The following is an 11,438-nucleotide window of genomic DNA, read 5'->3' as shown; positions in this document are numbered from 1 at the left end:
GGCACAAGGCCAGAAAGGATCTGCCAGCATGGCTTCTGTTTTCTAGAGCTCAGAGATCTCCAGGTCTACACTCAGGAGGTAGTGCCTGTGTCCTCTGGAAGCTTGCCCTGCTTCTAGCCCAAAAGCCTCCTAGCTGATTTCGGGAGGGAGTGATGCCTGTTGCAAGCGTGTTGCAAGTTGCCGGAAGTCATCTGGGTGTACTACTGGTTCCAAAGGCTCACCTAGCCTTGTTCACACAAGTGGACAGACACCATGTCTAGAAGGCCCCTCTGGAGCAGGCTCTCTTCTGTTCTCAACAATCCCACAGCAACTTTCTGGCTCCCACAGACTGGAGGGTAGTAGGGTGCTTCCTCTTACTTCTATGAACTCAGGCAGTGCCTCCAGCTTCCGGAAGCTTTCTTTGTGGAAGGCCTTTGGCTAGCTAGCTCTAGCCCTGCCTGGGACCTGGCTAGACATTCTACCCAGCCCTTTGAAATCTAGGTGTGAGAAAGGGGAAAACTACAGGAAAAGCCCCCCTCCCTGTCCTGACAGTTATTTGGCTGTTGTCTCAGCAGGCTGATAGGGGTCAGCCTGTGCCAGGTCTTTGAGGACCTCCCTTCCCTCTGCTCCTTCAAAAGTTCCCTTTCAAGGAAGCTGTTTTCCACCAGACTCAGCAAACACAAAGCTCCATTCTTGGGGGACAGAGTTCTAGATGGGTGCCCGGGGACACAGTGTGAAGTGGAGTTCAGGCTTCTAGAGCATGCTAGCTTAGTGAGGCAAGGTGATAATGAATCACTTGAAGCCCCACCTTGAGCCTAGGCGTCCGTTCCAACCCCCACCCACCTGGATCCTTCTGCCAACTCGACTCTGAACCACGAGGCAAATGATCGCTCAGCATAAGAACTTGATCAGGTTTTTGTTTTCACAGCCTCTTGCTGTCCAACGAAGTCACTAAGTTGTAAGTGCCCCACAACAGAAAGGACAAAAGGTCTTAGCAACTTGAATTTGGAGATTTCTTTTAATCCTTTTTTAGTTCAACATAAATGAGAAAGAAAAAAATACTTCTGACATTTCCAAAGAACAGAAATAGGAAAGTATGTTCATATACATTCAACATATACTGCGCATATTGGTTACTACAATACAAAGCGATGATTTTTTTAAAAAGTGTAGTTCACAAGATGGCACGGTTAGTAGGCTCACTGGCTTCCATCTGGGTGGTGCTGGAGGATGCAGTCCGCTCTTCATACATACAGGACCATGTAAACAGGTCGGGCTGAGCGTGTGCTGGGGAGGGGCCCAGTCGGGGGCATCAAGCTGGAACAAGCCCAGAAAGTCAAACCATGGCTTTGAGGGCTTTCTTGGTAAGCCCCCTTCTGGTGAGTAGTCGGTGGCCCCACCAAGAGGAGGGAGACTGGGGACCGTGGAAACTCAGGAGAGATCCCAAGAAAGGCTCGGGCACTGCAGAAATCCACTTGCGGGATTTGGGTCCAGGAGCCGAGCTGCCAGTGTCAGTGGAGAAGGATAAGCTGCATGGGGATCCTGCCAGCAACACCAGGATGGCCACGCTGGGCACCCGCTTTCTTCTGTGCAAATTCGGGAGGAAAGACCGGGAGGGGACTCGGGACCTCTTACTCTCCTTTCCCAGAAAAACGATCGAGAGTCAGAATAGTGAAGGTCTCTCTTTTGTGGAGATGAGAAGGAGACACCCCAGATCCTCTCTCAGCCCCCAGCCAGCAGAGACTTTGGTTTCTAACAGTGAAGAGAAATCAAGATAACGACACAAATAACAGCTATTGCGTACGCACTGCTTGGCTCGGGAAAGGAGCCCACGGTGTCTGTCACGGCACGAGTAAGAGCGCTCACAATGACATGGCCTGAAGGAAACGCTTCAGATGAAAGGTGCAAGTCACGATTCAAATAGAACAGAATCTGGTTAAACATTTCTCTTTTAAACAAAAATTCCTTTTGTCTTTATTTATTATTAATAATAACAATAATATCAACATTGACCAAAAACAATTCCTACATGATCCAGAATGAAAATACAGGGCCTGAGGATGCCTGAGGAGGAGGAAGGGTCGGGAGAGAGGTGGCACCCAAGAAAATCTCCTGTGTTGCTTGCCTGTGACAAAGAGGTGAAAGGGGAAAGCATATATATATTATACACACATATATAATATATATATATATGGAAAAACAATCCTTCTTATAGCACAATATAAAATGAGAATGAAAGAGGACACAAAAAGCAGAGAGCACTGCTGTTGGGTGTTCAGTCGGTGGGCTGAACCAGCAGGATGGCAAAGGCAACCGACTTTCCAACTTTCCACAAGAGGGGGACTGAATTATTCACCAAGAGACTGCTCAAGTTGAGATGTTCTAACTGGCAACCCAGTAATGCCAGCCCATGTCAATTTCCATGTAAAGTTTTGGTGTGATCTGGGCTGGCCGGCCATGTTTTTCGGTGGATGCCAGCAGTAGAGCCCTCTCTAGGCTCCAGGCTTGGGAGTTTTGCTCTCTTTTGGTTTTCTAAGCGCCAGAGGCCTCACCTCTTCCCCTCTCCCTCTGCCAGCTGGCTGCCAAGACTCCAAGTATGTTATCTGTTAGTGCTTGCTCCTGTGGGAAAGTGAGGCAGAGTGCTCTGTTGGTGAAGACTAGGGACGGAGTGGCCTTGGGGCTCCTGGCCTCTGAGCTCTAACTGCTTTACTCTCCCGTTTCAAAAAAAGGGAAGAAAGAAAAAAGCCAAAAAAAAAAAAAGGGAGGCAAAAATAAAGCAAATCACCTCCAAAGGAAAACATAGCCAAAAACAAAACAAAAAAGCACAAACAAACCTCAAAACAAAACAAAAAAACCACTAACTCAAATATACCAAATACACTTTCACAAAAGACAGAGAACATAGATTTCCTGTTTATTTCCTTGGTGACTTGGTCATACAAGCAAACATGGCAAAACCCTCTCAGAACCCAAAAGAACAGCACACTGAGGAACCAAATGTGAGGAAAGGAACCGTGATATTCTGGGTGGAGAGAGACACAGGGGCAGTTTGGCGCAGCGCTGCTAGATACTGTTGGTTTAAAATCGACCTTTTCATTCCCAAGCTGTACACAAAACCTGCAACAGAGCAGACACAGAGGAAAGTGAACTTGAAAAGAGAAAGTCTCAAATAGTCCACTGAAAACTTTTCTAAAAACAAAATACAACGGGTTCACTTTTACCTCAGGTATTTTAAGAGCCTTGCCATATTGAGGCTCTAATACAGAGTTGCCAGATGGCTTTCCTTTCATCAAGAATTTTCTGTCAAAGATTCTTCAGAGACAGAACCAACAGTACCTGCTGTGTACCCTCTGCATTACTCCAGCTGGTCAATTTGCCCATTTTCTACCCATAGCCTCTGGCCACATTTCCTCAGTCTGGAATATCCTTCCCCTTGCTTCCATATGGTCTTCAAAAACATGGCTGGACCTATTTTCTTGCTAGATTTCAGCCTTAGGACTGAGTTTAAGGACATCTACCTTTCCTTATTACACTGGCCAGAGGTCACCTCTGTCCTTCAGAGCCACAGCTCACTTCTGCCTCTGTGAAGGCCACAGACACACAAGGCAGGTCTCTGTCTTATCCCCATAACTGAACCAAGGGACTATGTCCAGCATTCCTTCCATATGCCCCCTGCCAGTGCCCTAAAACTAGCACAGTGCTTAATGAAAAAGCAGCACAATGTGAGGGCCACGAGAGGAAGAGAGGCGTTGTCATTTTCACTGGCCACCACACATGGGATGAATCTCCTGACTGGCGCTAGGCCATAGGGCTGGTCTGGCCCTGGCCAGGGTGACACTTACTTTCTGTTTCTTGTTACACGCCGGCCTGCTCCATGCTGAAGGAGACCTCGGGGTGCTTGTAGCTGAGCAGAATGTCTGTAATACACGTGGATGGATAGCAAGAGGAGTTTAAATGCTGGCTGCCATCACTCAGGTCTGGGTGCGTGTGGCCTCCCAGACTCGCCCCACATTCTGCAAGACCAAAAAGAACACGAGATTGGCAGGGAAGTGGGGGGTAGGTGAGCAAGGGGGAGAGAGAGCAGGCCGTCAAGTCATTGAGTGCTATGGGCTGGGGGCCAGGATTCTTCTGTACTCTTTTCTAGAGTTCCATTTTTCCCTCTACTCTTTCCCCATCCTCAAGTAAGATCAGCTGCTGTAGTATGGGAGGAGATAGAGAACTGCTCCTTCGGAAAGCCTCGCCTCTTAGGGGAAAAGAGACATGACTTCACTACTTGCAGACACCTGTTCCTGGGCCCTCCCTGTGTTGCATGCATCGTGCCGAGCACTTCACACTCAGTAAGCCAGTCACCCTCACAGTGCAATGTAGGGCACAGGCGCTACTGATTTTGCCACTTTACAGACGAGGACGTCGGGGTCCAGAAAGGCCAAGTGACTTGCTGGCAGAACCTGGAAAGGACGTGGTCAGGATTTACTGCAGAACTGTCCAACCAAAGCCTACGCCTTCTCTGGTTATGGCACCCCCTCGACTGTCTCTAAGGAGAGGTAAAAATGTTCCATTGGGACATGCTCCCCTCTAGTCAGAACCAAAAATCAGTTATTAAAGGCATACTTCACAAAGCATTAGAGGCAGGAATGTGATAGCCAGAATATACCAGAATATACATCTCCTTTGCACGTCACACTCAGGGGAAGACATGTGGGAAAGGGTGCTATGACCAGAACCCTTAGGGGCACTGTGGCTCTGCCTCCCGGCAAGCCCTTTCCACAGAAGGTGGAGGGAGGCCCCCCTCCAGAAATTTCTCTGGGGTGCCCTTACCCTCATTTTCCCCATCCTGAAACTGCTGGCTGCCCATGAGTGAAGACTGACTGAGAACCGCATCGGACATCCGTGCAGAGCTAAGTGCTTTCCCAGCCACGAGACTCATTCCTGGCAAGTTATCCAGCTGTACCTGCAGAAAACAACCAGGAAAAGAAATAAGGATACCACAGAATGTGCTGCTCTCAGATGACCCTTAGAGACAGCTGTGCCTTCTAAAAGAGCCCAGGCAAAGAGCAGCCTAGGACACCACTCCCAGACTCCCTTCCTCTGTAGTACCATCCGAAGAGGGAAACTGTTTCTGCCTTCCCTCCCCCATGGGTGGGGGAGAGCATGGTAAATATCAGGTCATAATTAGAGCCCCGTGATGCCCACATGCCATCTAAAACAAGGTTGCTGACCTATCCCCTCACCAGCAGGAGTTTGTCTTGGGACAGCACTGTCCAATCACATACTCTGCAGTGACTGGAATGTTCTACATCTGCCCCTGTCCAGGATGGTATCCACTGGCCACAGGAAGCTACCGAGCACTCATGGTGTGAGTAGTATGAGGAGTTGAATTTTTAATTGTACTTAATTTCAGTAAGTTCACATTCGAACAGCCACATGTGGCTGGCTGCTGTTGTATTACTGCTGTCCTTGGAAAACAAAGCCATGCTGAGTTGGATCAGCTCCCTTTACCTAAGCAAGTTCAATGCAGCTTCAAGAATTAACCAAAAGCCTAAGGGTCACCTGCTGAAGCCTGGGTTTAGGCTGTTTGGGGACAGCTTTGATAACTGAGACTTGAGGAAGCTAAGCAGGTAGCAACTACTGATTCCTCTGTCTAAAATCTGAAGTACAGATTCTCTTGGAATGAAGGGCTAGTCTGTTAGGGTGATACACAGGAAGGCACCCATAGTTCCCGGAGGTGCTGGACTCTGACCGGGGAGGGGAGAGGAGAGGAAAGATGCCGTTTTCAAGGCCGGGACAGGTAGGAGCTCCCCTCTGAAAAGCTGGAGGGGACCAACATACGTAAGCATCGTCGCTGTTCTGGATCGTGTGGTGTCTCTGGAGGGTCCGGGACCTGTGGTGCTCATGGACTGAGGGCCGTGCTGGGTACCCGAGCCCATTGTGATCTGGCAGCTCCATGACTTGAGAACTTCTATCCATGCAGTTCCCTATGACAGACTCTGAGGAGACAGAGCACAACAGGGTCAGCACACCTGGAGCTTCTCCCAACTACCACCAAAGAAATGTCTTGCAAGAAGCTGGGTGTGGTGGTTCATGCCTGTCATCCCAGCACTTTGGGAGGCTGAGGCTGGAGAATTGCTTGAGCCCAGGAATTTGAGACCAGCCTAGGCAACATAGGGAGACCCTGTCTCTACAAAAAAAAAAAAAAATTTTTTCAAAAAATTAGCTGGGCATGGTGGTGTGTGCCTATAGTCCCAGCTACTCAGGAGGCTAAGGCAGAAGGATAGCCTAAGCCCAGCAGGTCGAGGCTGGGTGAGCTGTGATTGTGCCATTGCACTCCAGCCCCACTGCTCCAAAAAGAAAAGAAGTGTCTTGCAAGGGACAATGAGTAAGGTAAGGCCCAGCATGTGCACTAACTGCTAATCCTCAGCCAGTGCTGATGGGACACAGAGGTGCCTGGACCAACGCAACAAGCCTCCGTCCTACAGCAAATACAAAACTCTTCAGGAAGGGAACATCCCGTTAGTGAGCAAATCACATGACAGAGTGTAGCTGGATTCTTCTTAATTTCTCTGTTAACAGTGCTGCTATGTTCCCACACCCAGATGCACACAGGACCTCTCCCAGAGCTCTCGGGACCCTGCGCACCTGGGAAGACGGCCCCCTTCTGTGAATGCCTCCTCTCTTTTTCCCTGGCAGCCACCTAAGTGTGCCACCTGGTCCTCTCCTCTTCCTGCTTCTCTATCTGCTGCTTCCAGTCCTTCTGTGGCTCCTTCACCCGTCATAAGCAAGCATTCTTCACAGTTCTGACCCTGATTACCATAGTTACTTTGGTAATATCATCTATTTCATGGCTTCACCCCAACTGCCTCTATGAAATGCTCTTTTAAGCTCCAGATTCATACTTCCATGATCTTTCCCTGGATATCAACCAGCATGTAACACTCACATTGTCCCATCAATTTCTCCTATAATAGACTACTCCTTCAGATATCCTTGTTTTGGTGCCTCATCTTCCTAAGCTTCTAGGCATAAGCTCTGGGGGCCACCATTGAGTCATCACTCCTGGTCTCATATCAGCTTGAAATCTAAAGAATTACCCCTGAAATGTTGGCCACTTCAGTCCCCTTCTTTCCAACCTTATGGAAGGCCTATCACCCCTTGCCAGGATTATTCCACTAGTGTCCTAACTATCCCCCTACTCTTGCCCCACAAAGATCAATCTATAGAGTAGTTCATTCACTTCCTTTTCACAACATTGTCCAGCCTATGTTCCAGTCGGTATCTTGCACCCCTCTCCCTACACATTCTAAACTCTAGTCCATGGGACCACTTAACTCTTCCCTCTATTCAAAATTCAAGGCATTTCCTCTCACTGTTCCGTCTACCTAGAAATGCCTGACTATTCTATCTCCAATCCATATCAACTCATCTTTTAGGTTCATCTCAAATGCTATGATCTTTACAAAACTTTCCCTTTTAAACAGAAATAAAAGCCAGGCTCGGTGGCTCAGCCTGTAATCCCGCGCTTTGGGAGGCTGAAGTGAGTGGATTGCCTGAGCCCGCAGGTTTGAGACCCGCCTGGGCAACTTGGCGAGCCCTCATCTCTACAATAAATCAAAAAATTAGCCAGGCGTGGTAGCGCACACTTGTAGTTCCAGTTACTTGGAAGGCTGAGGCGGAAGGATTGCCGGAGCCCAGCAGGTCGAGGCTGCGGTGGCCGGGAGCGGCCACTGCACTTCAGTCTGGGTGACAGAGTGAGACTCCAACTCAAAAAATAAAATAAAATAAAAATAAATAAATAAACAGAAATAAAAATCATTTCTTCCTTTAAACTTCAAAACACTTTGTCGTGGATTCCTCTAACATTATCCCTGGTGCCATGTTCAAATATGTACTTATCTTAATCATTCAAATTAGACTGCACATTCTTTGAAGGCAAGAACTATATCTTTTGTCTGTGAATCTCAGTGTTCTAGAACATTGTCCTATACCCAGTATGTAATAATGACCTCTTTCACTGACGTTAATAAATGCTCTTTTAATATGCGTTACCAGCCAGGCCTGGTGGCTCAGCCTGTAATCCCACACTTTGGGAGGTCGAGGTGAGTGGATTGCCTGAGCCTGCAGGTTCGAGATCCGCCTGGGCAACTTGGCGAGACCTCATCTCTACAAATCAAAAAAACTAGCCGGGTGTGGTAGCGTGCGCCTGTAGTTCCAGCTACTTGGAAGGCTGAAGTGGAAGGATCGTCGGAGCCCAGCAGGTCGAGGCTGCGGTGGCCGGGAGCGTGCCACTGCACTCCAGTCTGGGTGACAGAGTGAAACTTCAACTCAAAAAAAAAATAAGTTACCTATCCTGCCAGAGGCATGCAGCACTATGGACTGGAGTTTGGACAGAAAGAGGAATTCAAGGGGAATGAGTGCTTTTTCTTGATCAAGGATAGCCAAGAAGATTATCAAGGCCATGCCTGAGTTGACAGGATTCTCCTGGGAGCACTTTTGGCTCGTCTTTGAGAGTCTGGGATTTGAACATATGTTTTGTTTGCTTGGTTGGTTTTCTAAGGTAAAGTTTCTTGGCAACTATTTGGCTTATCTCCAGATGACCTGACTCTCGGTGAGACCAAGTTTTTAAAAAAGTCTTAATAGGAAACATAGCTCTAATGCTACCCATGAGATTCCAGTATCTGTTTGAACAATGAAAGTAAAGCATGCTGCTTGAGTGCTGGATTAAGGGCTTCAGGTCTCTATATTTAAATGGTTTTCTATAACGATCAAGGTTAGGCCTGGATTTAGTGGCCAGGGAAGGATGGACGGGAGGAGAACTGACATGTACACTGCCAGCAACGCAAGACATTCTGGAGAAAAATTAAGAGGAAGAGAAAGCTTCCTGACTATCAAAGATGAAGGCAAGTAAGAAATCTTCTGAAAGTTATCTGAGCAAAGAGGTCAAAGAAATAGCCAGAAGCCAACTATTTTGCTACTGAAAGCTAAAAACCAGCAGAGAGGGGAAGATAAAAGAATTTCTACACCAGGACTTGCTCTGTGGGATGAGCTCACCCGTCCTACTCACTCAGCCTGCTCCCTCTCAGTGGGCACAGCTCACATGTTGGCCCCAGGGCCAACTAAAAACCACTGGCAGGAAGTGGTGAAGCCCCAGCTCAGTGGGAGCAAGGAACTGTTGATTCTGTCTGCATTGCCACGAAGCAACGCCAAGTAGCGGCTTCTTACTTTTCAAAGCATTCCCTAACAACTATATTCTCTTCGTAGGTAGCTAACACCATCCACTGAATTCCTTGCAGTGCTTCTCCCCTTAAGCCTGGTTAGAGGGTTGGATGCAAAGCTCATCAGTTGCACCTTTTTGCTCCACCCCCAGACAAACACAAGCACAACCCTGTTTAGAGATTTTTAAAGATCACTGTCAAACATGAGGAACCGGCAAGGCTAACGAAACATCTGTGGTCCTGCTTTGTGACGTTTAGCATCTTCCTACCTCTTCTAGAGGCCCCAGTGTTTTTGTTTGTTTGCCATGTCTGTTAAGTCTCCTTTTTCTCTCTTGCTCTTTTTGAATTCCTGAGAATCGGGTTTCTCCAAACCAAAACACCCTCCCTCCTTTTGGCTCTGCCTCCTCTGCTTTCTTTCCAGCCTTCAGGTCTGATGCCAACAGGCCTGAAAGTGCCACCAAGATAGGGCAAGCTATCACTTGACGAATCACATGATGAGCCTTCCTGACTCCCAGCCTAGAGCTCATCCCTTGGCCAAGCTGAAGCTGAGCACAGTGGGCATGAGCACAAGCTCTGGGGTCCGGAAGACTTGGCCTTGAATCCTGGCTTCACTACTCCCTGGGAAATGGGAACCAGGGCAAATTACCCAGCCTCCCTGGATCTTGGTTTCTTTATCTATAAGAAAGGACCCAGTCCACAGGTATGTAGAGAGCTTAACAGAAGTCGGTACGCTGTAATACAGCTCAATAAAGACTGGTATTATTTATATTCATTTCAGAGATGTTATTTCTGAGTAGATAAGGGCATACTGAGTGAGCCAGCTGACAAAAACAAAGAAAAAACGATTTTGTCACAGAATTATGGGGACAATTTATCAACACATATCTAAATAAAGCAAAAGAGTTACTCAAACTTTAATTTCCAGAGAGGCCTCTGATTAAAGAGAGACACAGGTGAATTAAAAACCAAATTTTAAAAAATGTTTGACTAGGAGCTGAGGAATAAACCAAGGCTCTGTCTGCTAAGGTTCTGGGCAATAAGTAGGTCAAAGATCTGGAGGGGCTAGCTTCTTATGCTTGGCAGAGGTATATGGCAGGTGTGGAACAGGGGCAAGGAGGCATAAAAGAAAGAAAGACTAGGGAAGAAAACGTTAAGTCAGACCCAGCTCCATCACCAACGGAGTGTACCAAGATGGGCAAGTCATCTTACCTCTCCTGAAGGTTCTTCTTCTGAAAAATGAGAGTTGTTCAAGGGCTCAAAATGATAACACATGTGAAAGTGTTTTTAATAAACTGTAAAAGACCATTTAAGTGTAATTTTTAGTAAGAATGTTGACCCTGAGTCTAGAAGCCTTTTGTGACATACTATAAATGAGACCTACTGACCACTGAGGGTGTAAGTAGATTAACCCACTGACCAAGGGACATGAAATTTAGGATCAAATCGTTGGCATCCTTCGTTACAGTTCAGGAGCTAGAGGAACTGTCAGGCTCACCAAAAGACACAGCAATAGTGGAGAAAAGATTACTTCCAAGAGTCCTATGCTAGAGTATTTACCCAAGTGAGGCTGAGAGAGCAGAGGGTAGGATGACCGTCTGATCACACAGGAGACAAAAAAATGCACAACGGACACAACACACACCACCCGCCCACTTGCCTGCGGAACTCGGGGGCAGCTTGCACAATTCTCTATTGAATCTGTCAATGTTGACTCGCCCTTACTCATTTACTGGGTTTTAAGAGAAAATGAGAGAAATAACGTGCTTGCATATTCCTCTTAACAGTTCTGAGGAGTGACCCCCTCCATCTGTCAGCATTTTCCTCCTCTCTAAGGCTGAAGCTGACTGAGCTTAGAGAAGAGGATGTGGTTTTCTTTGTGAGTTCAAGTTGGTAATGTCACCGTGTAGACTGGTTATTCTGCTATACTTTTTGCAAAGTCAAAAAACCAAGTGTATGTAACACAACAGGAGAAAGACAAGCCTTATTTTTACTTCTAGAGGGGCAGACAGGGAGATTATAGGCAGCCTGAGGTGTGGATCGCTCTGAAACAGCTACACATTTGAAACAAACCTTTGACATGCTGCCTGCCTTCAGGAAAATAGGTAATTATGGACACTGACAGGATGGCTTCTAATTGTCCCTGGCTGACACCAACAAGCCCTGTTCATCTACCCCTACAACATGTTAGTATGGGTACACAGTTCTACTCTTCTTAATTACAGCTCTTGCAACACTCAGTAAACAGTGCTT

The 11,438-nt window shown here is 47.3% G+C and overlaps 1 protein-coding gene across 7 annotated transcripts in view; it reads right to left on the bottom strand.

The window, feature by feature from the left end:
* Positions 1–985: 985 nt before the first annotated feature.
* SIK3 (SIK family kinase 3) overlaps positions 986–11,438 on the bottom strand; it is a 120,074-nt gene continuing 109,621 nt past the window's right edge. For 6 of the 7 annotated variants that reach the window (XM_021711291.1, XM_008055899.2, XM_021711293.1 and 3 more), the window contains 4 exons: positions 5,809–5,966; positions 4,798–4,930; positions 3,822–3,992; positions 996–3,096 (listed from right to left, as the gene is read on the bottom strand). In XM_021711291.1, coding sequence (XP_021566966.1) covers positions 3,835–3,992; positions 4,798–4,930; positions 5,809–5,966 — 449 coding nt within the window. In that variant the 3' untranslated portion in view covers positions 996–3,096; positions 3,822–3,834. Of the gene's footprint in view, positions 3,097–3,815; positions 3,993–4,797; positions 4,931–5,808; positions 5,967–11,438 lie in introns of all 7 variants that reach the window. The other variant, XM_021711292.1, reaches the window with a different exon arrangement.

The sequence above is a fragment of the Carlito syrichta genome, unplaced genomic scaffold (assembly GCF_000164805.1).
Source record: "Carlito syrichta isolate Samal-C Ts95f unplaced genomic scaffold, Tarsius_syrichta-2.0.1 Scaffold302022, whole genome shotgun sequence".
NCBI lineage: Eukaryota > Metazoa > Chordata > Mammalia > Primates > Tarsiidae > Carlito > Carlito syrichta.
Note: the sequence above shows the minus strand (reverse complement) of the source record. Positions and strands in the feature narration are given on the sequence as shown.